Source organism: Cupressus sempervirens, chromosome 2, assembly GCF_028749045.1.
Source record: "Cupressus sempervirens isolate cs-2001-9-10 chromosome 2, ASM2874904v1, whole genome shotgun sequence".
Classification (NCBI taxonomy): Eukaryota; Viridiplantae; Streptophyta; class Pinopsida; order Cupressales; family Cupressaceae; genus Cupressus; species Cupressus sempervirens.
This window is the reverse complement of record NC_143119.1, coordinates 746,573,666-746,601,144: the sequence shown is the minus strand read 5'-3', so window position 1 is coordinate 746,601,144 and position 27,479 is coordinate 746,573,666. Positions and strand designations below refer to the sequence as shown.

The window sequence follows — 27,479 nt, the reverse complement described above, 5'->3', positions numbered from 1 at the left end:
ATTTAAAGCACTTCATGTTTATATATTTAGGAATTCTTTTTCTCTACTTTTTTTATAAAAGGACCAATTTGATATGAAATGTAAAAGATTTTGTTCAAGATATATGAAAAAACCAAAAAATATATAAAAGAGATATTATATATATTTATATAAACTTCATGAAATATTGAAAATAACAATGTCATGCCATTTTGAAATTCTTAATGATTTGTTTGTTATCAGTGACATGGAGATTTTTTTCCATATATCATCTCATAATAACAACAAGTATCCTCATATTTGTCCCAAATATACCCACCTATTTCTTACCTTTAAAAAAATCATCAATCTTTGAATATTAAATTTTCTCCTTTTTATCATTGTCTCTATACACAAAATATAGCACATTTTACTATATTTAAACCTAAACTTTTTGACTCAATCCATTTTTTTGAAAGTTTATTTATTTTTATATCTACCTTTCATAACTTTTTATAATTAACAAAAATAATATATTAGCTTGAAATATAAAACTTCTTTATAAAAAGATATAGAATAACAATTAATAGAATCCAAACCCTATAACAAAATATGATGACAGGCCACTACTTTCCTAAGGTAGAGCACACTGCCATGATTTCTAAAAGCACATAAAACACATTAAAAAATAAAATTGATTTTCCTGATTGACAAACCTATAAACATCCCTTCACAATGGATCAAAAACCTGTCTAGAAAGTAGACAACGAGCTCTTGTTTACAAGATGCCTGTCACACATTCACTATATATATATATAGTTTATTGGTGTTGATGGTGACTCTTTATCAACTTGATTTTTCAGATTCAGAGGGATTTGAAAGCCTATCCGTAGCTACTGGTATTTCAATTTTAAAGCGTCTGTACTACTGTGTGATTGCCAAGTATTTTATTTTATTTTACTTTTCTAGAGTAAAGTTGTTTTAGTTTCTCAAATTGTTTGAGATTCCCCGGTGTGATGGTAAATGCAAAACAAAGTCTTGGGTGTATTTTAGACCAACAAACCTTTCATTTGAGAAGACAGATGTGGATAATAATTCATTCTGATGTGGATAATAATTCAAAATTTTAAATTCTATCATGTTAGGTATCATTCTATTTCAATGTATTCGAGTTTTAAATAATTTAAATCAATCTATTTTATGTCGTGGATTTAAATCAAGGTATGATTCCATATTTTGTAGACAACACTTTTATCTTCTTTGTTTTTTGAATTTTCTAAAACTAAAATTTCAGTTTCTACGGTGGCATTTTTTAATACTTTAATCTTTATTTCTTAGATTATATGTGGCAATTATTTTAACTTGAATGTTAAGAATTTTGTATTTAAAGTTAAGTCTTATGTCATTATGTACACATAATGAAGAATATAAAAAATATATATTCATTTAGTTAATTACTTTAACTCTGTTACGAATTTTGTATTTAAAGTTAAGTTATTTTGTATCAACGAGTTATTTTAATGTTTTAATAAACATATACTATAATTATCATCTAGACATCTTGTATATCTATGGAACATATTTTCCTATCTAGTTGATTGATGGTGAGATACAATTGATATAAAGAAAGTTGAAAGAATCTATCTTTCTTTATAGTAGGCCCGTAACGGTTTGTTAGTAAATGCAAAAGTGCTAGAAACTTTCTGTTTGACAAGACAGATGTCTAATACAAACTTTCCCTTTGACAAGACAGATCTTTAATAAGATTTAAGTTCTGAATATACCCACAAAATCTCTCAAATTGTGAAGATTGAATGCATCGATAATGGGTGAACTGGGAAGCTTACCAAGAGTTCAAACATTGTCAGAGAGTGGGATTGAAAAATTTCCTCTCCAATATGTGAGACCTAATCTTGAGCCCTCCAAACCACACAACACCAATGTTCCAGTCATTGATTTTCTTGGTTTGGGAGCCTCACATTTAGAACAAGAAACCATTGCAGAAATCTTAAAAGCTACAAAAAATAGTGGTTTCTTTTAGATCATCCATCATGGAGTCCCAAACTCCCTGATCTCTCGATTACAAAAAGTGGGCAAAGTTTTTTTCAATCTTCCCATTGAAGAAAAGGAAGTGTATAGAAATGAACAAGCTGGGAGCTCTATTGGCTATAGAAGCAAATTAGGATACACCCAAGATGCTAAATTGGACTATGAGAAAATAGAAATCAAAATCATAAACTCACAACCCTAAACCTAAAAAATTTTCTCGGCACAAGCTATTGTCTAGTGCTAGTTTTTCTCGACACATGAAGCTGCCGAGTGGTAATTTTTTCAGCACATGAGGGTGCTGAGTCATAGATTGCTCGGCACTTGATGGTACCGAGTGACAGGAAGCTCGGCACACAAAGTAAATGCTCAGCAATAATAGTTGTTGAGTAATCTCGGCTCCAACTGAGAAAAAGGATGCCGAGTGTTCTGTTCAACTGAAAAAATATTAAAACTTCTAAAATTTCAATGTGAATGCTTTCACCATTAAAACTAGAGAGCCAATACTTGAAACTTCCAAAAAAACTTGTCAAATGCGATAAACAAAGGGAAGAGCAATGGATTCATGGCCTTCTATTCAACTTGATTAAACCATTACAAAATCTAGGAGCATTCGGCTTCAACCAAAAAACTCTAAAATAACCCTAAACTGATAATACTTCAAACTTCAATAAATTTTTAAACTTGCAACTCTAATGGCTGGATACAATGGTGCCTGGAGCAATCACTGCTTCAATAGGACAAAACAAAGCAACAACTAACTCACAGAATGAACAGAGGAGTCACGTGCAACTAGAGACACTGAACATACTTCTTTTTGTCTCTGCAACAAGTGGATCTGCTGACCACTTTCTTCTTCTTCCTTTGCTCTGCTCTGCTAAACTGAATCTCTAAATAATCTAACTAAAAATTAAAATGAATGTAGAAACATTCCCTTTTGTCACATTCCATTTGCCCCCTCATTTCTAATTTCAAAAAATCTCACCCACTGTATTTATGTTTCTATCTATTTTGGACATTAGCGGGGTGGGTGAGCATTTGGCTCTAGGGAGAAACAACCACTGCATTTAATTTTTCAACACTTCCCCTTTGTCCCAAGCCAAAAAAACAAGGATCAGTGCTGATCCAAATCAATTACACCAAGACACTCTCTTAGGTGTACAAAAGATCCAATGCCTAAAGGCTTAGTAAAGATGTTTGCTAGTTGTTGCTCAGACTTGCAAAATTCCATCTTGATATCCCCATTCTCCACCAACTCTCTGATGAAGTGATATCTAATCTCAATATGCTTGCTTCTTCCATGGAAGACTAGATTTTTGGACAATGCAATTGATGAGATGTTGTCACAATAAATTGTAGTTCCATCCTCTTTCCTTTCATTCAAATCTGTCAAGATCCTTCTTAACCAAATATCTTGACATGTTGCTACATTTGCTGCTATGTATTCAGCCTCTTCTATAGACTGAGCAACAATAGGTTGCTTCTTGGATGCTCATGAAATTGCACCCGATCCCATATGAAACATGTATCTAGAAGTGCTCTTCCTATCATCTATACTTCCAGCCCAATCACTATCTGTGTATCCAACCAACTTGAAATCATCATTTGTAGTATACAAAATTTCAAATCCCGTGGTACCTTTCACATATCTTAGGATCCTCTTTCCTGCTTGCCAATGGGAATCTTTTGGTGTTTCCATAAATCTGAAAATTAAACTTACTACATGCATTAGGTTTGGCTGAGTTGTAGTTAAGTACATTAAACTTCCAACCATACTCTTGTATAGTGTTAGATCCACTCTTTTTCTATTGTCTTCTTTGCTCAACTTCAGACCTACTGCTATTGGTGTGGGGGCCACCTTACTATTCTACATTTTAAATCTCTCCAGGATCTGCCCTGCATATTTTTCTTGAGAGACAAAGACGCCATCATGCATTTTTTTTACTTCTATGGTTAGAAAATATTTCAAGAGACCTAGGTCTGTCATTTCAAATTCACTTTTCATGGCCTCTTTAAACTCACCAATTAGATTCTTTTCATTTCCAGTAAAAATTAAGTCATCTACATACAAGACAACAATCAATACTTCACCATCTGCTGCCTTGATGTAAAGAGTGGGCTCACCATTGCTTTTGCTAAAGCCATTGCTCATCAAATATGAGTCAATCCTACTGTACCATGCCCTTGGAGCTTACTTGAGCCCATAAAGAGCTCTTTTCAATCTATATGCTTTGTTCTCTTCACCTACAACTTCATAACCAGGTGGCTACTCGACATATACTTCTTCCTTCAATACACCATTTAGGAAGGTGGACTTCACATCCATTTCGAATACCTTCCACTTGTGTTGAGCTACAATTGCTATGACAACATGCATGGTTTCCACTCTTGCAACAAGGGCATATGTCTCATCATAGTCTCTTCCATACTATTGTTTGTAGCCCTTGACTACCAGCCTTGCCTTATGCCTATCAATCTTGCCTTCAGCATTGCATTTGGTCTTATAAACCCATTTCACTCCAATCACTTGCTTCTTGGGAGGCAATTCAATTAGCTCTCATGTCTCATTTCTTTCTATAGCATCTATCTCCTCATCCATGGCCTTACACCATTTCTTCTCCTTAATAGCTTCTTCAAAATATATTGGATCACTATGAGAAAATAATGCAAAATTAACACTCTCATCATAATCTTCATACCTTTCATCTTGGTATATCTCCCTAAGACTCTTAGTCTTTCTTGGTAATAGGGAGGAGAGTGTGGGATTAGAATCTTCACTATTGCTGCATTGTCGACTAGCTCAGTCTTCACTGGTACTCGACACTGAATAGAAGGCCTAATCCATTGCTCAGTCTTCACTGGTACTCATAATTGACATTTTACTTGAAGTGCTCAGCGACTTATCAATTGGGCCATACCAAGACTGATTTTCAAGAAATTCCACATCTCTTGAAAGAGTCATCTTGTTGTTCAATGGGTCATACAACCTGTATGTCTTTGATTCTGAGTTGTACCCTATGAAGATGCACTTTACACCTTTTTCATCCAACTTCTGCCTTTGCTCTTTAGTCACATGTGCATATGCAACACATCCAAACACCCTTAGGTGTTCAACTGTCCATCTTCCTCATGACCATGCTTCCATTGGAATTCTATCATGGATTGCCTTTGTAGGACACCTATTAATTAGGTAAACTGTTGTTGCCATAGCCTCTCCCCAAAATTTAGTTGGGAGACCTTTCTCTTTCATACTGCTCCTTGCCATTTCAACAATTGTCATGTTCTTTCTTCTAGCCACTCCATTCTGTTGTGGTGTATAGTTGGTTGTGAGCTCTTTCTTTATGCCATGTTTTTTACAAAAATTTATAAAAAAATTGGAGGTATACTCCCCTCCTCTATCTGATCTTAGGACCTTGATATAGTGTCCACATTCTTTTTGAGCCTCGGCTTTAAATTCTACAAATTTATCAAATGCTTCAGATTTATTTTTTTAGAAATACACCCATCCTACGACTGAAATCATCAATGAATGTCATGAAATAAGTACTCCCCCCAATAGAAGTAACTTGCATAGGACCTACTAGGTCAGTATGCACTAACTCTAATGGATATCTAGCCCTCCTAGAATTTTCAAAATTAAAGGGAAGCATATGTTGCTTACCCAAAATACAAGCCTCACACTTGTCACATGAATTTTCTATACATGTCAAACCTTCTACCATTCTTTTATTTGACAACAAATTTAAACCAGCATAGCCAAGATGACCATACCTAAGGTGCCATAGTCATGAGGGGTCTTGAATCACACTCCTTAGAGCTGATTGTGTGTGAGGTGCAACACCAACTTGAGATGAGAAACATGTCTCTATCCTCAAAGGAAACATTCTATTCTTTGTTATTTGAATTGCTACAAGTAAGTTCTTGCTCCCATCCTTTTCATGAATGACACACGTGTCATTCTTCATCAGCACTTTGTATCCATTTTGAATGAGCTGACCAATGCTCATCAAATTGTGCTTCATACCAGGGGCAAAATACACATTTTGTATTTCCTTCTTCTCACCTTTCTTGGTGCGGACCATAATAGATCCTTTGCCCACTATTGGTAGGGTTCCATTGTTACCCATCCTAATTTCTGATTTGAAACTCTTGTCAATGAATGAAAAAAAAGTTTCATTACCACTCATGTGGTTGCTACATCCACTATCGAGATACCAAACCTTAGGGCTTCTTTCTTTACCAACATTACACATGATGAAAGCTGTGGCATTGTTTTCACTTCCCATGTTCACATTAGTCACATTTGCTTGTCCTGACTGATCATTTTGCTTCTTCCAACATTCACTTGCATAATGCCCATATTTATGATAGTAGTAGCATTCTACATTACTCTTATTTGAGTTGTAGTTTTTCTTACCTCCTCTTGAAGTATTTTGTGAGCTACTTGCTCCATCTGCCCTTCCTAAACTTTCTGCTGTAGCATTTCTTTGTCCTCCATTACCTTGGCCTCTACCTTTGGAGTTTCTTCTTGAGAAATTTCTTCCTCTCCCCCTTCCTCTTGGATTTGACTGAGCCTTGAATGCTTGCTCTTGGGAAGATGAAGAAGTAGATCTATTGATCCTATGCTCATAGGTTTGAAGTGTACCCATTAACTCATCCATTGTCAAAACAGTGAGTCTTTTGCCTCTTCTATGGTCATGACCAAATTGTCATATTTATGAGGTAAACTCCTCAATATCTTTTCCACTATCCTCTGCTCTTGATAGTCTTCTCCATTTGACTTCAATTGGTTAATCACATTGGAGGTCCTTGAACTAAAGTCTGCAACTGATTCATTTTCCTTCATCTGAAAGCTCTCAAACTCTCTCCTTATATTCTGTACTTTTACAGTATGAATTTTATCAGTCTCCTTGAAGTTTGTCTCAAGGATATCCCAAGCTTCCTTTACATAATTTGCTGCTGCAATCTTGGGGAATACTGTCTCTGTAATTGCTGCTTCAATCAAACTTAATGCTTTAGCATCCTTCCTATGTGACTCTTTCAAATGAGTCTTTTGTGCATATTTGAGTGCAACATATTGATTTGGGTCTATCACATCATTGAACCCATTAACTACAAACTCTCATAAATCATTTGCAACCATAATGGTCTTCATCTTCTTTGCCCATTTATCATAATTTTTCCCATTAAAGGATGGTGGTTGCTGCCATATCTTTCTTGTATTTGTTGCCATGTCAAATATCCCAAGAAAACAAATATCCTAACTCACTGGGGATGTGGAGCCTCAAAGCTCTGATACCATGTGAGAAAATAGAAATCAAAATCATAAACTCACAACCCTAAAGCTAAAAAAATTGCTCGGCACAAGCTATTGTCAAGTGCCAGTTTTGCTTGGGACATGAAGGCACTGAGTGGCAATTTTCTCAGTGCATGAAGGTGCAGAATCATAGATTGCTCGACACTTGATGGTACCGAGTGACAAGCAACAGGTGCTAAGTGACAGGATACTCGGCACACAAAGTGAATGCTTAGCAACAATAAATGCCGAGTGAGCTTGGCTCCAACTGAGAAAGAGGATGCCGAGTTTTCTGTTCAACTAAAAAAATATTATAACTTATAAAATTTCAACGTGAATGCTTTCACCATTAAAACTAGAGAGCCAATACTTGAAACTTCCAAACAAATTTGTCAAATGCAATAAACAAAGGGAAGAGCAATGGATTCAAGTATGTTGCTTTCCTTCTATTCAACTTGATTAAACCATTACAAAATCTAGGAGCATTCAGCTTCAACCAGAAAACCCTAAAATAACCCTAAATTGATAATACTTCAAACTTCAATAAACCATTAAACTTGCAGCTCTAATGGCTGCATACAATGGTGCTTGGAGTAGTCACTGCTTCACCAGGACAAAATAAAACAACTAACTCATAGAATGAATAGAGGAGTCACGTGCAACTGGAGACACTGAACATACTTCTTTTTGTCTCTACAACAAGTGGATCTGCTGACCACTTTCTTCTTCTTCCTTTTCTCTGCTCTACTGAACTGAATATCTAAATAATCTAACTAAAAATTAAAATGAATGTATAAACATTCCCTTTTGTCACATTCCATTTTCCCCGTCATTTCTGATTTCAAAAAATCTCACCCACCGTATTTATCTTTCTATCTATTCTAAACGTCGGGGGGTAGGTGAGTGTTTAGCTCCAGGGAGAAATGGCCATTGCATTTAATTTTCCAACAGGATTACTATTACAATGTTATCTTGCCTCCCCACAGAAGAAACATGTCTAAATGGCCCAAACAGCCTTCTGATTTCATGTACACTATTTACATCTCTTCAAACATCATTTTGTGGAGGTTTATAATTCTTATGTGTAACAAATTCTTATGGGTATTTAATTCTTGTTATTTGCAGGAAAGTTATGGATGAATATTCAAAAGAGATGTACAAATTGTGGGAGGTTTTGATGAAGGTTTTGAGCAGAGGGTTAGGATTGGAAGATGAAAATGTACTAAACGAGGCAGTGGGTGGAGAAAAGAAAGAAATCCACATCAGAATGAATTATTGTCCACCTTGTCCTCAGCTAGAAATGGTACTTGGAATTTCTCCTTACTTTGATCCCCACATTCTCATGTTTCTTCTACATGATGAAACCTCAGGGCTACAAATCAAAAAGGATGGAAATTGGGTTGATGTTCAAAGTATTCCAGGCACCCTCATTGTTAACATTGCTGATACGCTTGAGGTAAACAAATATATATGCATTTGGTTTGGAGAAGCCTTGGCTGTCGACTGGGCTAGGGTTCTTCCCCTAGCCTATTCTTGTTGTTTGATCTTTACTATTTTTCTCTGTTCTGTTTGGATTGCTAGTTGCTGGACATAGTTTGCGTGGGTATTTTTGGAAATCTTCTGCAGTCAATTTTGGATTGGGTTTTTTATTGTTTGCATTACAGGGCCTGGGATTTCTTCTGCATTGGTGAGAATAGATGATTCTTCTCCAACTACGCATGCAATGCGATCTGAATCATTTTATTCAGGGGAGAACTCTAAGTTGAAAAAAGTTAATGGTTGTTTTCCACGTAGCCATGATTGCCCTATTCTGGTTATTCCTCCAATGGTTGTAATGGAGGACATTGAATATTGGACCAAGCATGCTTTGATATGCAAATTTCTTGGAATCCGAATTTCCCTATCCACTCTTGAGGCATGGATCTGCCGCTCATGGCAGGTGTAAGGCAATATGGAGATTATGTTGGCAGGGAATAGTTTTTTTTTTTTGTATTCTCTTGCATGTCTGATTGTGATCATGTTTTTGAAGGAGGCCCTTATTTTTACAACCATGGGTGGTTATTTGTCAAACCTTGGCATTCAGGATTTAATTCTGTTGAGGATATCCCTTCAACAATGCTAGTTTGGGTTCGCTTGCCTCACCTTCCCTCAGAATTTTGGCGGGAAGACATCCTTCAAAAAATTGCTGCTTTGTTGGGGAAGCCAACTGTGATCGCACATCAATCCCTCGATAAAAAGGTTATTTCTTATGCTAGAATTTGTGTTAAAATTAATTTGAATAACCCATTACCAGATTCTTTGGAAATTTGTCTTGGGGCTTCTTCTTGGGTGTAGTAGTTAGATTATGAATCCCTCCCTTTCTGCTATCGGATTTTTCATGAGTATGGTCATTTACAACGTCAGTGCCCTCGTAACTTGACTTCCAAAAGAGTGGATGGTTCTACAGCTGGCAATGCTGGTGGTTTGGCAGATACTACAGGGAAAGGACAATCTCAGATGGCTAATACTACCAAGGGGATGAATTCACAAGATGCTATAGGTAAGGGTAAGGCTCAAATGCAGAATAAGGATGGATTTACCCCTATTTGCCCATGAGCTAAGGGACATGGTCAAAAGAGGCCTTTGAAAGAAAGATTATCTGATTCAAGTTTTAACCACTTTGAGGTGCTGGATAGTATGGTTTTAGAGGAGGGTATTCCTCCTCCTATCTCTTTTGATCTAGTTTTCCCAGATGAGCACCTAGATCTATTCCTAATGACGCTTGTGGGGCATCCCAAGTTGTAGTATACCAGAATTGTGAGGTCCCTATAGCTCCTGTGATAGAGGCTCTGGTGACTCCTACAGTGTTGGAGGATAATGATGTTGTTCTGGTTGACTTGGTTAAGGATGTGCTACCATCAGGTAAGGGCAAGGGATCTCCTCGACCCTTGGGGTTGATGCCTCAACCCTTTGAGCGATTTTCTTTTTCTCCCCCTCTAAGGAGTGGGCGCAAAATAGACCAAGAGAAGATTAAACTCATAGGAGATATATTGATTGAGTCTGGTTCAGTGAAACCTTTGGATTCTCATTTTCCCAATTCTACCTAATGATGATTATTCTCTCATGGAATGTTAGGGGGTTGAATAACATCCCTAGACAAAAGGCTATTCATAACTTGGTGGTTGATCATAGTCCTAATGTTTTTTGTATCCAAGAGACTAAGCTCTCTGTGGAGTCTATGGTCCAACATGCCTCTAGTATTTGGTCTCGTGGCCAAAGCCAGTGTGTTGGGGCAACAGGCAGTGTTGGTGGTTTAGCTATATTTTGGGATCCTCAAAAAATTTCTCCCTTTGGCTGGGTGTCTTCTCGCTCAGCTCTCTCTATGGTAGCTTCTTCTCTAGACACAGGAGAGGTAATCATGGTTACTAATGTGTATGCACCTATTGATCTTGCGAGAAAGGAGGAACTTTGGGAACATATTCAATATGTTAGAAATTGTCACCCTTATCATCCTTGGGTGTTAGCAGGGGACTTCAATTCAGTTTTAAGTCTGTAGGAGAAGCATGGTGGTTTGGCTAGATTGGGGCCTTCTTTTGCTCTTCTTTGGCAACATATATCTCTTTTGCATCTCTCTAATGTTAAGCCTTCTAATGGTCTCTATACCTGGAATAATTGTAGGATTGGTGTTGCTGCTATCTCCCTGTCTGGATAGATTTCTTGTTTCTTGCTTCTGGGTTAGTGGCACCCTTACTATCTCTTCAAAAATCCTTGATTGGAGGGGTTCAGATCATTAGCCAATCAAATTTTTTGCTATAGGGGCTTGTGTTCTGAAGCATCCTCCTTTTAAGTTCTAGTTGATGTGGCTTCATGACTCCTCTCTTGGTGATTTTGTTTTCTGTTGGTGGAAAGATGGTGCTCCTGCATATGGTACTACAATGTTCTCATTTTCTAAAAGGCTTCAATATGTTAAAAGGAAGCTCAGGATATGGAATTGGCAATACTTTGGGAACCTTCACTTTATGAAGAAGCTTTCTCAAGAAGATCTTGATGTCATCACAAGGGAGAAATTAGAGATCGAGGTTTCTCACAGGATCTTGGCAAGGCTGAATCCCTTGCTTCTAGAGCTCTAGAAGAATGGGAACTTCAAGAGGAATTTTTTTAGAAGCAAAAGGCTAGAGTTTATTGGCTCTAGGAAGGTGATCAAAACACTGCCTTCTTCCATAAAACAGTGCAATCTCATCGGAATCAGAGAACTATCTCTTCTTTGGTTAATTCTCAAGGTATCCAGCTAAATTCCTTGCCAGCTTTGTTCCAGGAGGCTACTTGGTACTTCTCTACCCTCTTCTCTGAGGACTCTCCTCCTGTTGATAATGAAGAAAATATTATTTTATCTTGTATTCCTTCCCTTATCACTCAGGAAATGAATGATTATCTCATGCATCCAATCTCTTTGGAAGAGCTAGAGGAGGTGGTCTTTGGCATGCCTAAGGGGAAGGCTCCTAGTCCTAATGGCTTTCCAGTTGAATTCTTTTAGGAATTTTGGGACATCATTAATCATGATTTGTTGGAGGTAGTTAAGGAATCCTATGCTAGCAAGCAGATGCTTCAAGCTTTGAACTCTACATTCTTGACTCTTATTCCTAAGAGAGAGGGTGCTAATCAATTCAAGTTTTTCAGACCAATTGTCTTATGTAATGTGGTTTACAAAGTTATTACTAAGTTGATTGCTGAGAGAATGAAAAGGTGGCTTCCCATTATTATCTTAGAAGAACAAGGTGGTTTTTTTGCTGGCAGACAAATTTTGGATGGGGTGGTTATTGCTACTGAGGCTATTCACTCTATGGCTACTTCAAAGGAGAGAGAAATGTTTGTTAAGTTGGATATGGCTAAGGCCTACGATAGAGTTAAATGGAGTTTCCTAAGGAGTATTCTTCTTTCTTTTGGATTTAGCTCTGACTAGGTGAGTTGGACTATGAGTTGTGTTACTTCTGCCTCTTTTTTTGTTCTTATTAATGGTCAACCTTCTCAACTATTTTGTGCTTCTAGAGGCCTCTTCTAGGGTGACACTCTCTCCCCATATCTATTCATCATCATGGTTGAAGGCTTGGGCAGATTCATTAAGTATCAAGTGTCCCAGAATTCTATTCAAGGCTGGCGGTGGGGTAATGGCTTACCTTCTCTTTCCCATCTTCAATTTGTTGATGATTCTGCTCTTGCGGGTCTTGCTAGGATCAAGGAAGCTAAAGCCTTTCGACATGATTTGGATGTTTATTTGGCAACTTCAGGCCAGAAAGTTAATGAGCACAAATCTTCCATTTACTTTTTTAACACCCCTGATTCTATTCAACACAAGATTGTTGGTATCCTACGGTTTCAAATTGGGTCACTTCCTTTGACTTATCTTGGCATTCCTATTGCTGTTTCTAGGTAGCCATGTCTCTTCTGGAAAAATTTGATTACCAAGCTTCAGGATAAGCTAAATCATTGGACTCATAGATGGCTTTCTACTACTGCCCGGGTTACTCTTCTTCAAGCTGTTATCCAAGCTCTGTTTACTTATAGAAGCATGTTTCAGGCTACTCCTATTTACTTTCTCAAGGAGTTTGATGCTCTTTCCCGAAAATCCCTTTGGAGTGGTAATTTGCATAGTACTAAATGGAGCTTGGTTAGTTGGGCAACTATTTGTAGGCCTAAAAAGGAGGGTGGTCTTGGTCTTCGATCTGCTCTCTTGAGTAGTCAAGCTTTGGCTACTAAACTTTATTGGCAATGGTGCTTTGGACAACATCAACTTTGGGCTCGTATTATCACTCATAAATATTTTCATGGTGCTGATCCTTGCTCTATTTCTGCACTTCCTCTTGAAGGTCGTGGCTCAATGGTTTGGCATACTTTGAAGATAGGTGCGATGTTGGTGAAGAGGGGTTTGTTCTGGATATGTAAAGGAGGTTCTTAGGCTTTGTTTTGGTCTGATGCTTGGGATGGATTCCCTTCCATTTTATCCATGTACCCTCATCTTCAGTCTCTTTGTGACTCTTTTCTTGCTGCTAGATGGGATAAAGTGGCTCATTACAAGACTCCTTATCAATTGGGACCTGTTGTTGGTTACAGATGGAAGCATTCTTCTGATTGGCCTCCTAGAGGTACAGACATGGATTGTCAAGAGCTTTCTCAAACTCTGGCCTCTAGAGAGTGTTCCTCTTTGCTTGGTCAGATGTTTTGGCTTGGGGCGGTACCTTGTCTGGTAAATATCATGTCTCTGCTGGGTATCAGGAGATAACTAGACAATTATTTGGGGATGCTGAGGTCCCTTGGTGGAAGCAAGTTTGGAATAAAGTTTCTTGGTCCAAGTGCAATTTTTTCATGTGGCTAGTGGCTCACAACCGTTGTCTTACTTGGGATAATCTTTGTAAACGTGGATTTCAGGGCCCCTCTTATTGCGTTTTGAGTGGTAATGGAGAGGAGTCTGTCTCCCATTTGTTCTTCCATTGCTCCTATTCTACTCAGATATGGCACCTTTGGTGGAGCACTTGGGGTTGCTCTTGTAGGCATACTTCCTCTTTGCTTGAGTTCTGGGCCCGCTTGGGCAGTGCTCCCTCCAAGTCTTCTTCTCTCCATTCTACTTGGATTGCTGGCCCATCTTTCATGCTTTGGCATATCTAGTTGGAGAGGAATCGTCACATATTCCAAGATGTTCGGCTTGGTGTTTTGCATCTTTGGTGGAAGATATCACATTCTCTTCAGGAAACTATTCATGTGAAGTGTGAGCTTGATGGGGGTATGGATCTGGTTGATCTTGCTATCTATAATCGCCTCAATTTTCATCTTCAGGATGGGGCTATAGCTCAAAGGTTTCCTTTTGTGTCCAGGCACCTTCAGCATCAGAGGAAGGGTTGAGTTAACCGAGATGGGCATTGGACTCCTCCTCCTTGTGGAGTTCTAAAAATTAACACTGATGGTTCTTCTCGTGGGAATCCTGGCCCTATTGGTATTGGGGGAGTGGCTCGTTGTAGTTCTGGGGATGTTAAATTTTTCTTCTCAATTCATAAGGGTGATTACACTAACAATTTCATGGAAGCTTAGGCCATTTTATATGCCATGGAACAATGTTTCTTGTGGGGATGGAGTAAGATTATCTGTGAGTCTGATTCCCAGGTGGTGGTGAACATGCTTTCTTCGCAGGAGCTTGAGGATGTTAGTTGGCAGCTGGCCACTATTGTTAAGTAGATTATTCTCTTCTCTACCTCTTTTCAGTTCATTAGGTTCACGTATATTCCTCGTGAATAGAACAGAGCTGTGAATAGAACAGAGCTGCTGATTGTTTAGCCAAATGGGCTTCTAGTCATGATCCGAGTTGGAATATTATGGATAGGAGACAACTATCCTTTGAGATGGTGCAAGAATTTGATGATCTTGTAGCTCAGGATCGAGCTCCTTGTTGAGCTCTCCTTGTTGTATTCCTTTCTGTCTTAATAAATTTTTACCCCTCTTTTCACAAACTTTTAATTTTGTCTAAGAATTATTATTAGATATTATTAGATCCAAGGATTTTAGATCATGAAGAGTATAAGGAATACTTTGGTTGAAAGTGTAGTTAATAAGCAATTTGTTAGGTTATATAGATATTGGTTTATGTTGAAGATGTTAAATTATAAGAATACAATGGTTATTTGGTTGTAATTACATGTAATAAGAAATTCATTAGGTTATATAGATATTGGTTAATGTTGAAGATGTCAAATCATAAGAATATAATAGTTATTTGGTTGAAATTACATGCAATAAGCAATTCATTAGATTTTATAGATATTGGTTTATGTTGAAGATATCAAATCATAAGAATACAATTGTTATTTGATTGAAATTACAGATAATAAGCAATTCATTAGGTTATATTGATATTGGTTTATGTTGAAGATATTGAATTGGAAGAATACAAACAGGTAATAAGCAATGGGATATACAAAAGCATTGAGCACAGGAGTTTAGTTCACAAGGATAGAGCAAGGTTGTCATGGGCTCTCCTTGGTATTCCACATGGTGAAGTCATTATTTCGCCTCTTTCAGCACTGATTGACAAAGACCATCCCATTGTTTATGGAAGTTCACCTTGGAAAGAGTATTTGCAAAAGTTTTTTAGCAAAGGTTTGGATGGAAAGGGCCATGTTCAAGAGCTAAAAAAAAACTAATCTCCATTATTATTCCCCATGGCTGGCTGTAAATGTGTAGAAAATAAGACTTAGTAAATAAGAGTCGGCTGCACAATAATGGTGGAAAAGCTTTTAGAACTCTGAAGAGCTCTTTTCCTGTATGTTGACGTTTTGTTGGATTGTGGACTCCTAGTTATCCTTGGTCACAACTTATCACTAAAGGCATTTTTTAATTATATATGATACTTCTATCTATGTACTCATTTTGGTTTTGGTCATTTATGTTTGATTATTATGAAATCATTACTTGGTTATAAACTAATCTTATCTAATTTAAAATATAAAATATAAAATTTACTATTTAATTGATCAAATATTAGTTTATATGGTTTGATGTTATATATTAGTATTTAAAAGTATTTAGTATATTCATGTGATATTATTTAGCTATCAAGTTTGGATTGTTATGTAGAATAATCAATATCAATATATAATTATTTAATGTATTGAAAATAAAATAATGAATTATGGTTATATATTTATTTTATTATTTGTTTCAATGTCAATTATTTTATTCAAGATACAATGTTCTTATAATTTTGTTGTGTGACAGCAATGTTTTATAATTTTGTTACATGACAACCTAGCAAGATATTTATTAGTATCATAGATTTCAAGTATAGAATACATAACTATACATCAAACAAACTTTTAAACTAGAAGGTCTTACATATAAGAGTAAATTTATATCAAGGTGTCATGAGTCTATCATTGACCCATTAACTTGTCCTTTAACAAAGTAAAGTTCCAACACAAAATCCCAATCAACTAGATTACTAAAAAGGCAACCTTTTCAAGATGTGGAAAATCTAAAAAGTAAATTTAATCTAAGGGCATTAGGTATCATTCTTCAAGGAGGCTTCCTTCATATTTATAAGACATCACAAATTATTTTTCCTTCATGTTGTACCATTTCAACTTATCTAAGTAGAAAATTTATATAATTTTTTAAATTTTATGTAGTGACATCCCATTGATCTCACTTTAAAAAAAATATATAAATAATATATCTAATTACTATTTGCTAAAAGTTAAGAATGAAATTATGAGTGTAAAGTCTAGGTGGTATTTTTATATAGAATTTTTTCAAAAAAATACAATATTGTAATTGAAATATTAAATTCAATATTTTATTTCTAATTTCTAATTAGTATAAAAACTATGAGGGCAAGCACATGCCACTAGGTACATGTGTTCACCTTTTTAAATATCTAGTTTAATTATAACTTTCAACAACATTTATTATTAGATAATATAGTTTGATAGTTCTTATTTTATTTATTTATTTTAAGTTTCAATTTTTCTAATTTTATATGTAAGATTTTTCTTTTGTTCAATTGGCTCATAAGTTTTGGGTGTTATAGATGAACCACTACTATTGTAAAGTCAATATTTGAGGATAAAATATATATAAATAGGAAACCCATAATATTTCACTTATCATAGTAACATATGATAAATTATTATTATTTTAATTATAGAGGAACACAATTCATTTGATGTCATATCAATGTAGGCTAATCACTTGTGTTTAAACTAGTGAGTAATCTTAGTTATTTCAACTATAAATATTTATATTTATATTTTTAAGTTTTAAATTTTTTAATGTTTACTTAATTTGATAAATTAATTTTTTTAAAATTATAAATATTTTATATTAAAAAATATTATTTCTCTAATATTTAAACATGTATATCGTTTAAATGTGTTACTTGGTAATAAAGTGTTTCAATTTTTGAACCTATTAATCCCCTGTTATGTGTGAAATACGTCCCATTTCAATCATTGGAATGGTCATTTTATCTCTGAGTTTTTGTGAGTTTCTGAATCTTCATGTCTTCGGCTTGTTTCCAGCTCCACCCAGCACTTGAAATTTTCAAAATCTGACTTCTGAGCCACAAGTTATTGCAGGTTAATGGAGAGACCCTAATTACGTGTTTTCAAGTTTATCATTGACCATTAACCTCTCAAACAAGTTAATGATAACTTTCAAATCATGCATTTTGGAGTAGGTTAATTAACCTCTTCAAAAATGCATATTTCTTAACCTATCAAATAGATTAATGATAACTTTTAATTAACCTCTCCAAAAATGCGTATTTGTTAACCTCTATGAAGTAATTATTAACCTATTTAAAAATTTTCCATAAGAAATCAGACGTATCAATGGGAGCAATTAGAAATAAATGTTTTCACTTATCTTTTATCCCCTTCTTGATGGTTTAATACCCGACAATTTTTAAGCTGAGGTTGATGGTTTCGAGGATGGCAACAATGCCATGTGAGCTGCTGTTGCTAGTAAAATGCTCTCAGTCAGTAGCGCAGGAGGATAAAGCCACATTGACTCATGCAAAGCAGCATGTAGATATTTCTTATCTTTCAACTCTTCGAAGCTGAAACTAACCTCTTCTTCATCAGCACTTGTCGGTTGTGATGATCTCTTACCCAATACATGTAAGATTTTAGCGTGAATGGCATCCTCCGCGGTTGGATGAGAAGAGAGAAGCTAGAAAAACCATGAGAGAGCAGCAGAAGTAGTATGTTCACTTGCTTAAACAAAAAATCACCACCTTTTCCCTCTTTAATATATATATATATATATCATGCCGTTGAACTTTTTAAGATATTCTAAATGAAAATCTTCATGAATTAATCCATTTGAATTATCTGAAAGAAGTGCGATGAACCTGAAAAGAAGATCATCTCTTTGAGGACCTTCTACGGAGAATTGTTCCCTTCTACAACTTATCTCCTGAGAAGCAAACTCGTGGACTACTTCAAGGAAACCGTAGAGAAGTTTTTAAACACTGCAGAAGGGATTTTGTCAGATGTTCTCTTTGCAAGTACTTTTATGGATATGTACACAAAATGTGGAAGTCTAGACATGGCATGTCAACTATTCAACAAAATGTCTCAAAGAGATGTGATCTCATGGAATGCAATGATTGTAGGATATGCATAGAGCGGTGATCTTAATCAAGCTTTAAAGATCTTCAAAGAAATGCCTCGACCGGATGTGGTATCTTGGACTACCATGATATCAAGTTATGCTGGGTATGGATTTGGTAAAGAAGACTTAGATTTAAAATGCAGCAAAATGGGATCCAACCCAATCAATTCAACTATTCTAGCACGATACCCATCTGCGCTAAGATGGTAGCTCTAGGACATGGTAAGGAGGTTCATGGTGACATAACTGAGGTTGGTTTTGAGTAAAATGTCTTCATAGCATGTGCATTTTTACATATGTATACTAAATGTGGAAATTTAAAAAAAGATGCTCGAATAGTATTTGACAAAATGTGCCACTGAAGTATCGTCTCCTGGACTTCAATGATCATTGCTTATAGTTAAGGCAAAGAAAGAAGCTTCAAAAGGTTCCCCACAAATGCAAAAAAAAATGCAGAGATAACGGAAACATTCTAGTCTAGCTCTTTGGGGACTAAAGTGGAGCTAAAGAATAAGGGAAAGATGGTGTTCACATCAAGGTTAGATCTCCCTAGTTTCAATATTGATGATTTGCCCAGGGCATCTATAGAGCTTCTTGGAAGAGAAAACTTTGGGAGCACATACAAGGCAGTGCTTGAAATAGGTGAATCTTTGGTTGTGAAGAGGCTTAGAGATATGAATGTTTTCATATTGATGCTAATGGAATCCTGAATGTTAGGGCTGAAGACAAGACTGCAGGGATTAAGAATACCATCACCATTAACAATGATAAGGGCAGGCTGAGAAAAGTTGAGATTGAGAGAATGGTGGAGAAAGAAGAGAAATACAAGGAAGGAAATGAGCATGTGCAAAAGAGATCAAATGCTATTTACATTTTGGAGAACTATGTCTACAACATGAGGAATACTATCAAGGATGAGAAGTTCAGTAAGACGATCTGTTATAGTGATAGGGACAAAATACAAAAAAATATAAAGAGTACAATTGAATGGCTAGATGCCAATCAGCTGGCAGATTCTTGTGAGTATGAACAGAAGTTGCATGAACTAGAAAATGTTTGTAGTCCTATTATCTCCCATGCTTACAAATCAGCTGCATAAAAGGGATCACGAGTTAGAAGAAATTCAAGATAGATACTTCATAGCCAAACTTAGGACGGAAATGTGCTCATTTTGAACTATGAATCAATGATGATCATCCTAAATACTTACAGGGCTTTTCGGGATAGATCAATTGTGTCTAGATAGATAGAGTTAGTAGCTAGAAGGATTAGTGATTGTATATGTAAACATCTTTAGGAACTCTAGCTAAAGTTTTGTTTTGGCAAGTTTCCTTGTATAGGTTAATTTTATTGAGGTTAATTAACCTCTGCAAAATTATGTATTTTGGAGGTGGTTATTAACCACGAAGAGGTAGTTATTAACCTCTATGTCTATATAAGGACACCTATTGGCTTTGTAAAAGGGACTTTTTGGCTTTGGAGAAAGGGAGCACTATGCTAAAATTTTGATTAGGAGATGATATTTGGAAAGCATGTACAAATTTTGTCTTTGTAATCAGAAATTGCTCTTGAGTTCTTGGTGCAAGAAAATAAAGGAAACTACAATTTGAGTTCTCTTCTTCCAAATCTAAATTGTTAGGAATGTTGATTCTCTTTGTAGTGAGCATTCTCACGGTATGGTGTAGATGTTTATGAATCTGTGGATCAGCATTGTGCTAGTAATGGTTTTCAAGCGTAGATCTTGATTGTTGTTATTAGTGGTTTTAATTTAGTATTCGGGAAAGCCTTGGAGTTGTGTGGTGCATTCGTCATCATGAGCTTTCTCATCTTTAAAAGTTTGATTCCATATTTTATTTGAAAATCTTCAAAATTATATCATATGAGGGAGCTGCCCCTCTAAATGTAGAGGAAGGTCGCATACCAAGGACCTATCCAACTGTTGTGAATAGTTTGCCACACACTCCATTGGGCAAAATTCTACTGTGAAAAATCTATTTACCAACAAAATGATAATTTCTAATGTTAATCAAATTTGATTAAATTATATTAAATATTTTTATTAAAACTTCTATTAAGTTTTTAAAATTTTTAATGCTAAACTATTATAACTTACGCCAAATGAAGGCCATTATGTAGTATTTGTTCTTTATTGAGTTGTGATAGTATCTAAATGTAAATCATCCATATATCCTTTTTAATAGGGTCTTCTTATTTTGTTGAGATATAATTTTTTCATCCATCTGGCTATTTTAGAGCTAGAAAACCAAGATTTCATTATCTCATTTTGTAATCTAAAATTCATTGCTTAAGCATTTATTGCTATCTTTTATTTATATGACCTAGAAATAAAGTTTATTTGTTACCTTGATATTTTTACCTAAAAAGTTAAGGGAAGGTTAAATTGGAAATGAGAGTAGAGTTGAAGTGCTTAATTTCTCTCTCTCCCCATACTAAAACCTTATCTCTCTCTCTCTCTCTCTCTCTCTCTCTCTCTCTCTCTCTCTCTCTCTCTCTCTCTATGTATTAAAGTTTTCTCTCTCCATGTAGAAAAACCTTCTCTCTTTCTATCAACCTTAACTTTCCAAAAGTTAAGGTTGGAAAGTTAGAGTTTGCGAGTTGAAGTCAATGTTTTCTATTTTTCATTCTCTCTCTTTGAACCATAACTTTTTTCCCTAATCCTTGTTATTTTTAGGTAGATTGGACAACTATTCATCCATAAGTGATTAATTAGCAAATATTTGTTAATTAATTGACTCCTTCTAGGGGCAACTACTAACCTATTGGTTAGGTTGTTTCAATCGAGAAGCAACTAGAAACTTCTTCATTAGGTTGTTATCAAGAAGCAACTAGAAACTTATTGGTTAGATTGTCTAAATCAAGAAGCAACTAGAACCCTCTTGGTTAGGTAGAATACAAAGGGGGGTCAAGGGAGGAATTTTGTGAATAGAGTAGCAGGGGAACATAAGTTGTAAAAGCATTTGTAGTGATAGAAAATAGTCTTACAGTGTTAGCAAGGGCACAGTGATAGTATTGGGGATAGCAATGGGGAATATTAATAGGAGAAATTAAGAGGTTGTCTGAATTCTACCAGTGAGAGGCAAGGAATTTTGTATCTCTTGATTTGTTGAAGTTAATATATTTTCCATCTGCAAAACTAGTTTTCCCTTAGGTTTTTTTCTAGGGACAATTTGTCCAAAAATATTGTGTTCTTTGTGTTGTGAATTTCTTTCCTTATTTTATTGGTGTACTTGCAGTTGTCTTATTTTTTATATTGGCCCAAAAATTATTTTTTTGGTAGTTTAATAATCATTTACGATTAAAGATTAATAATCAATGTCTACAATAGTGTAAATTTTCACATGGTATTAGAGCAGTGTTGAGGGTAGAAAAGCTTTTCCCTAGCAAAGAATTAAGGGTTGATCTCTTCAAAATTATTATTGCTTTAATCCCTTGAGACGGCTTTAGCTGGTTTGAGAGATTAGGACAAATTGGATGGTCCCTTGAATTTTGGTGTCTAGAAGGTTAGAATTTATTTATTTTTGGAAGAGAATGGTATCAAGGATTATGTTACAAGTACTTTGTACCAATAGATACAACATAGCTTGCAACATATAAGAAGGATGATGCCAAGGTGAGGAGGATTATCCTTGATTGTGTTAAGGATCATATTGTTTCACATATCTTAGAGCTAGATATAGCAAAGAAGATATGGGATGTCATTTTAAATTTGTACCGGAATGCTACCACCAATAGGAAGATGATTCTTAGAGAGAAGTTGAAGAATACCTAGATGAACTAGGGAGAAGACGTTACAAGCTACCTCACTAGACTTAGACTTGTCAAGAATGAGTTAGCAACTATTGGAGATAGTCCCAGTAATGATAAGCTAGTGAGAATAGCCCTACATGGTTTTTCTAAACTATGGAGTGTCTTTGTTCAAGTTTTTAGTGGACGAGATACCTCACCGAGTTGGGATCGATTATGGACTAATTTTTCTCAACAGGAGTTTAGACTAAGTCTTATAAATGGGGCCAACAACAGTCATAAAAGTGAGCTGAAATAGGAAAATGTTGCCCTATCAGGGAAAGGGAAAGAAAAGAAGGGGTCAAGAAAAGAATCAAATTCATAAAGCAAGAAGAAGAAGAAGGACATTTGTAAGGTCAAGTGCTTTGGATGTCATGGGTATGGTCAATATGTCTATAATTTTCTAGAAAGGAAGAAGGCAAAGAAGCAGGTGGAAGCTTCAGCAAGTGCAAAAGAACTCTCCAATAGAACAGAAGATGAGTTTGCACTTATAGATTGTATGGTGAGCTCAACCTCATAGACTATTTGGTATATAGATAGTGGGGTGTCATTTCGTGTGACAAGAGTTATAAGGAGAACACCAATATTCATATTTTTATGGGAAACTTGTCCAAACTCAACCTAGTTAGGAAAGGGATTGTTCAATTTCAAAGGGAGAATGGAAAGATAATTCTAGTTCAAGATGTTTGCATGTGCCATGATCAGGCATGAATTTGATTTTTGTATCTATTCTTCAACATAAGGGGTATAATACACTCTTTAGAGGGACACATGTACTGATAAATCACAAGGATTGGAAATCACCCATAACTATTGGAGTTAGGAGTGGTCACCTTTATATGTTGCAGTTTGATTCTCCTAATGCACTCATGAGCAACAATGATTCTAGAGATCTTCGAGAGCTATGGCATAGGAGGATGGGCCATATTCATCATGGAGAACTCAAATTGCTTTGTGAGATCATGATAGATGTTCCAAAGGTGATCACAGAGCATGATGATGTATGTAAGGGATGCGTGTTGGGAAAGTTTATGAAAGCATCTTTTCCAAGGAGTGACACTAGATCTGAAGGTGTTCTTGATCTAGTATATTTAGATGTATCTAGATCAGTGTCAACAAACTATCTCAAAGGATATGAGTACTATGTTACTTTTATCAATATTTTCTCTGGGAAGACCTAGATATAGTTCTTAAAGACCAAGAATGAGGTTTGAAGTCAGTTCCAAGAGTTCAAGGCTCTTGTGGAGAACTTGAGAGGAAGGAAGATAAAGATTCTTCAGTTAGACAATAGAGGCGAGTACAAAGGAAATAACTTCCAGGAGTTTTGTACCAGAGAAGGAAACAAGAGAGAGTGGATTGTTCCTTACAATCCATAGTAGAATAGTGTTTCTAAGAGGAAGAACCATTCTATACAGAGGTGGTAAGGGCTATACTACATGATCAGGATGTGCCCCACTACTTATGGGTAGAGGCCTGTAGTACAACAATCTAAATTTAGAATAGGGTTCCACACAAGGTGCTAGGGAAGATGACACTAGAGGAAGCTTTCATAGGAAAGAAGCTAGATGTTGGCCACTTTAGAATATTTGGGAGTTTATCATATTATCGTATTCCAAGTGATACATGTACCAAGTTAGATCAGATTGCGAACAGGGGGTACTTTGTTGGGTACAATGAAACCTCAAAGGCATATAAGATTTTTATCCCTAGGATCATAAGAATTATTGTCAAATGTGATGTTAATGTTAGAAGATTGGTTAGAAGCATGAATTTTGATGATATTCCTATGGGGGAGTACTAATATGATGATATGTTACATTCATGACTAAGTTTGCCATTGATGTCAACATAGCATGTTTTATTTCTACATAGCAATTTTTTGTGTTATCTGACATAAGAATAGTGGAAAAATCAAGTTGGTATGGATGACTAGTTGAGCATGATAACCACCTGAGGTTATGAGAGATACTTTTGAGTATCTAGTCTATAAAGTTAATGTCAAAAGAATATAGGATAAGTCTAGAAGAAGTTATGTAAGTTTTGGTGATGTTTGTTCTAAGATAGAGTTTACAAAGGCATGTTATGGTAAACTTTTCATATCTCTTAGTAGATTTGATATCTTGAGGATCAAGGTTGAGGACATGGATAAGACATGTTGAGAATGATATGTCTAAGGTCACTCATCATAATATTGTGTATACGGAAAGTTATTCAAGTTGCAAGGCAAAAGATTGAGGTTATCACTGATTGTAACATGTTCTTGATGTGCTCCTATAATAATTAATTGATAAGGTCTAGCAATTAAATTGGGGAATTTTTTTATGGAATTGATATAAAGGAAGGACATTTTCTTTTATCATATGCAAGAATTTGGAATTTTGGAAACAAGTAGAGAGTATGGAATGCGATGTTGAGCAGAGTAGTGTGGAGGCAAAGGAAACTTCATTGCCAAGGTTTTGCTAAGTGATTCAAGGTTTGGTATATGGATTCAAGGTTTGTGAGCTAGTCTACAATGTCTGACGTTGATTGGTCTAGTTGATAGGATAGAGGAAAGAAGAAGATAATAGTAAATTACTTGTTTGAGCAGTGAGCTCTTCCTATAGTTGAAATTGCATGTTTGGGTAGTGGTCTCTTCTTGCATAGATTACAAGACAACTCCTAATAGGGTTGGAATCTCCTAATAAGGATTCAAAGTCTCTTAACAGGGACTCATTGTATTAAATGTTGTAACCAAATCCTAATAGGGTCCATCCTCTAACAAGGAATATTTATATTAGTACATCATCTTATGGGCATCATATTAGTACATCATCTTATGGGCATCATTCAAGTCAGTAGTTTAGATGATAAAATTGTTGATATCATGTACCAAATATTTTACAAAGGAGACATTTCTTGGAAGACTTGAAGTAGTTGAGAATAAACTTAGACAATCTGAAGAATTGACCAAAATAGAAACAACTTTCAGTGCCTTGAATATTCGACCTAACTTATCAAGGAGCACAAGTGCTAGAGAAGATTTTGCTAGCAGTAGTAGATCTGAGGAAGACAAAGCTTGAAGGAGTAGCCCTTCTAGTAAGAAGAGAAAAAGGGGGTAAGAAAATCTTTAAATGTTGGACTTGTGATGAATATGATCATTATGCATCTAAGTGTCGTAAAATAGAGAAAAAGTATAAAAGAAATCATAAGCCTAGAAAAGATAGAGATTGTTTGTTTGCAAATGAAGATAATGATTCTAAAGAACAAGAATTACATGCTAGTGATTATGAAATTGGATTTGTGGCAATTAAAGAAGAAAGTACAGAGGAGGTAGCTTTGGTATCACAGGTTGAGAAGAAATCTAATTGGATAATTGACAATGGTTGTTCACATCATAGGATTGGTGATACGAACAAGTTTGTTGACTTCAAAAGTTAGTATGGAGGAATTTTTAGAGTTGGAAATAATGCAACATGCCAAGTTTAAGGTATTTCATCTATAACTCTTGGTGGTAAAATGAATACTGAGGATATATACTTTATTGATGGTTTGAAGCACAATCTTTTGAGTGTTGGACAACTAGTAGACAAATGCTATCAGTTGTAGTTCATAGAAAAGACATGCATGATTAGAGATAAAGATGGAAAGGTAATTGGTATAGGAACCAAATCTAGAGGTAATGCATTTTAGTTGAATCATATTGAAATGACATGTTTGGTTGCAAAGGTAGATGACAATTGGTTATGGCATAAGAGATTCTATCATGTAAAATTTGATAGTATTGTGAGGGCTAGTAGAATGTTTGTTGTTAGAGATTTGTTGAAGATTGTAAAGCCTACTAACACAATTTGCAAGGAATGCATTTTTGCAAAGCATAACATAATTTCTTTTTCTAGCAAGAAGTTTACTACCACAATGAAGTTGGAGATTATACACACAGATCTTAGCGGTCCTACAAAGACTAGAGGATTCTATGGTGAGAGGTATTTTATGATTCTAGTTGATGATTTTTCTAGAATGATGTGGGTTGCATTTCTTAAAGAGAAATTTGAGGCATTTGACAAGTTTAAAATTTTCAAAAATAGAGTTGAGAATGAATCTAGTATGATGATTAAATGTTTGAGATTAGATAGAGGAGGAGAATTCACTTCAAATGAGTTTAACATGTTTTGTGAAGAAAATGGAATTAAAAGACAGATATGAGCTTTGAGAACCCCTGAACAGAATGGCATTGTAGAGAGAAGGAACAAGTCTATTATAGAAGTAGCAAGCTCTATGTTAGTAGAGAATGATGTATCCAAGACATTTTGGAGAGAAGCTATGAATATAGAAGTTTACACTATGAATAGAGTACAAGTGAGGAAAGACACAAACAAGACACCTTGTGAATTGTGGTTGGTCACTCACCTATAGTTAAGTATTTCAGAATATCTAGAAGTAAGTGTTACATAAAGATAGATGATGACATTGGTAAGTTTGATGATAGAAGTGATGAAGGTATGTTTCTTGGTTATTCATTGAAAACCAAGGCTCATAGATGTTATAATTAGAGAACTAAGACTATTATGGAAAGTGCAAATATGAGAATTGATGAGAAGTTCAGAATACAAGAGAGAATAGTTTATTACAATTTAGATGATGATGTTGTTACCAAGTGAAGGAAAAAAGTTTGATCTTTACTTCATTTTTCTATAGGAAAAATGTGATCACATTTATGTGTTGTTACAATCATACCCACATCAGTTTTCAATGCCTTTTCTTATTTATGTTTGAAAGATATGATGCGTAATGAATTTTGAAGGCAGGATCATACATATATCTTCTTGTTTGACTAGAGCAGTTTTGATTCTATGCAACAATCTAATGGACATATATGTGAACTTTGAAGATTACTTTTTCAGTACTTCACCCTTAATTCATGACTGATTGCAATTTCTTGTGGCTTTAAATCTTTAATCACATGGCATATGTATTTGATACATCTATAGCCTGAAAACTCGATATCCGTAGCATGGAATGAAAGTGTTCCCTTCGTTGTTATTCATCCATTGGAATAATCTATTTGCAGCTTGGCATTCTCAGCACAAGCGGTTTTTGCACTTAAACTGTGTTGCCTTGAATTTTTTTTTTTGACTCGACTAATCAAGTCTTATGAAATGATTTTTAATTTTTTAGTATACCATAATGATTTTTAGGAATTAGATATTTGATCTGTGCACCCACCAAGCTTTATTAATGACATTTGATTTGTGCACCCAAC

At 35.4% G+C, this 27,479-nt stretch overlaps 1 protein-coding gene and 1 pseudogene across 1 annotated transcript; both read left to right on the top strand.

Moving 5' to 3' along the window:
• The first annotated feature begins 1,774 nt into the window (after nt 1–1,774).
• Nucleotides 1,775–15,465, top strand: LOC149575567 (jasmonate-induced oxygenase 3-like). Its single transcript, XM_089812236.1, has 5 exons — nt 1,775–2,168; nt 8,191–8,195; nt 8,252–8,328; nt 8,426–8,756; nt 15,220–15,465. Exons 3-5 carry the CDS (start codon nt 8,294–8,296, stop codon nt 15,463–15,465), a joined length of 612 nt encoding a protein of 203 aa, XP_089668362.1. The 5' UTR covers nt 1,775–2,168; nt 8,191–8,195; nt 8,252–8,293.
• A 3,022-nt stretch (nt 15,466–18,487) lies between these two features.
• LOC149575566 (heat shock 70 kDa protein 5 pseudogene) lies at nt 18,488–19,535 on the top strand (annotated as a pseudogene).
• The last annotated feature ends 7,944 nt before the right edge of the window (nt 19,536–27,479 follow it).

What these genes read in the sequence shown, in the direction of transcription:
- LOC149575567 (XM_089812236.1), top strand. Translation starts at nt 8,294, where the DNA reads ATGTCTAAATGGCCCAAACAGCCTTCTGATTTCAT. An exon ending in AAACAGCCTTCTGATTTCAT is followed by an intron (nt 8,329 to 8,425) that starts GTACACTATTTA and finishes TGTTATTTGCAG; the next exon opens with GAAAGTTATGGATGAATATT. An exon ending in ACATTGCTGATACGCTTGAG is followed by an intron (nt 8,757 to 15,219) that starts GTAAACAAATAT and finishes GAATACAAACAG; the next exon opens with GTAATAAGCAATGGGATATA.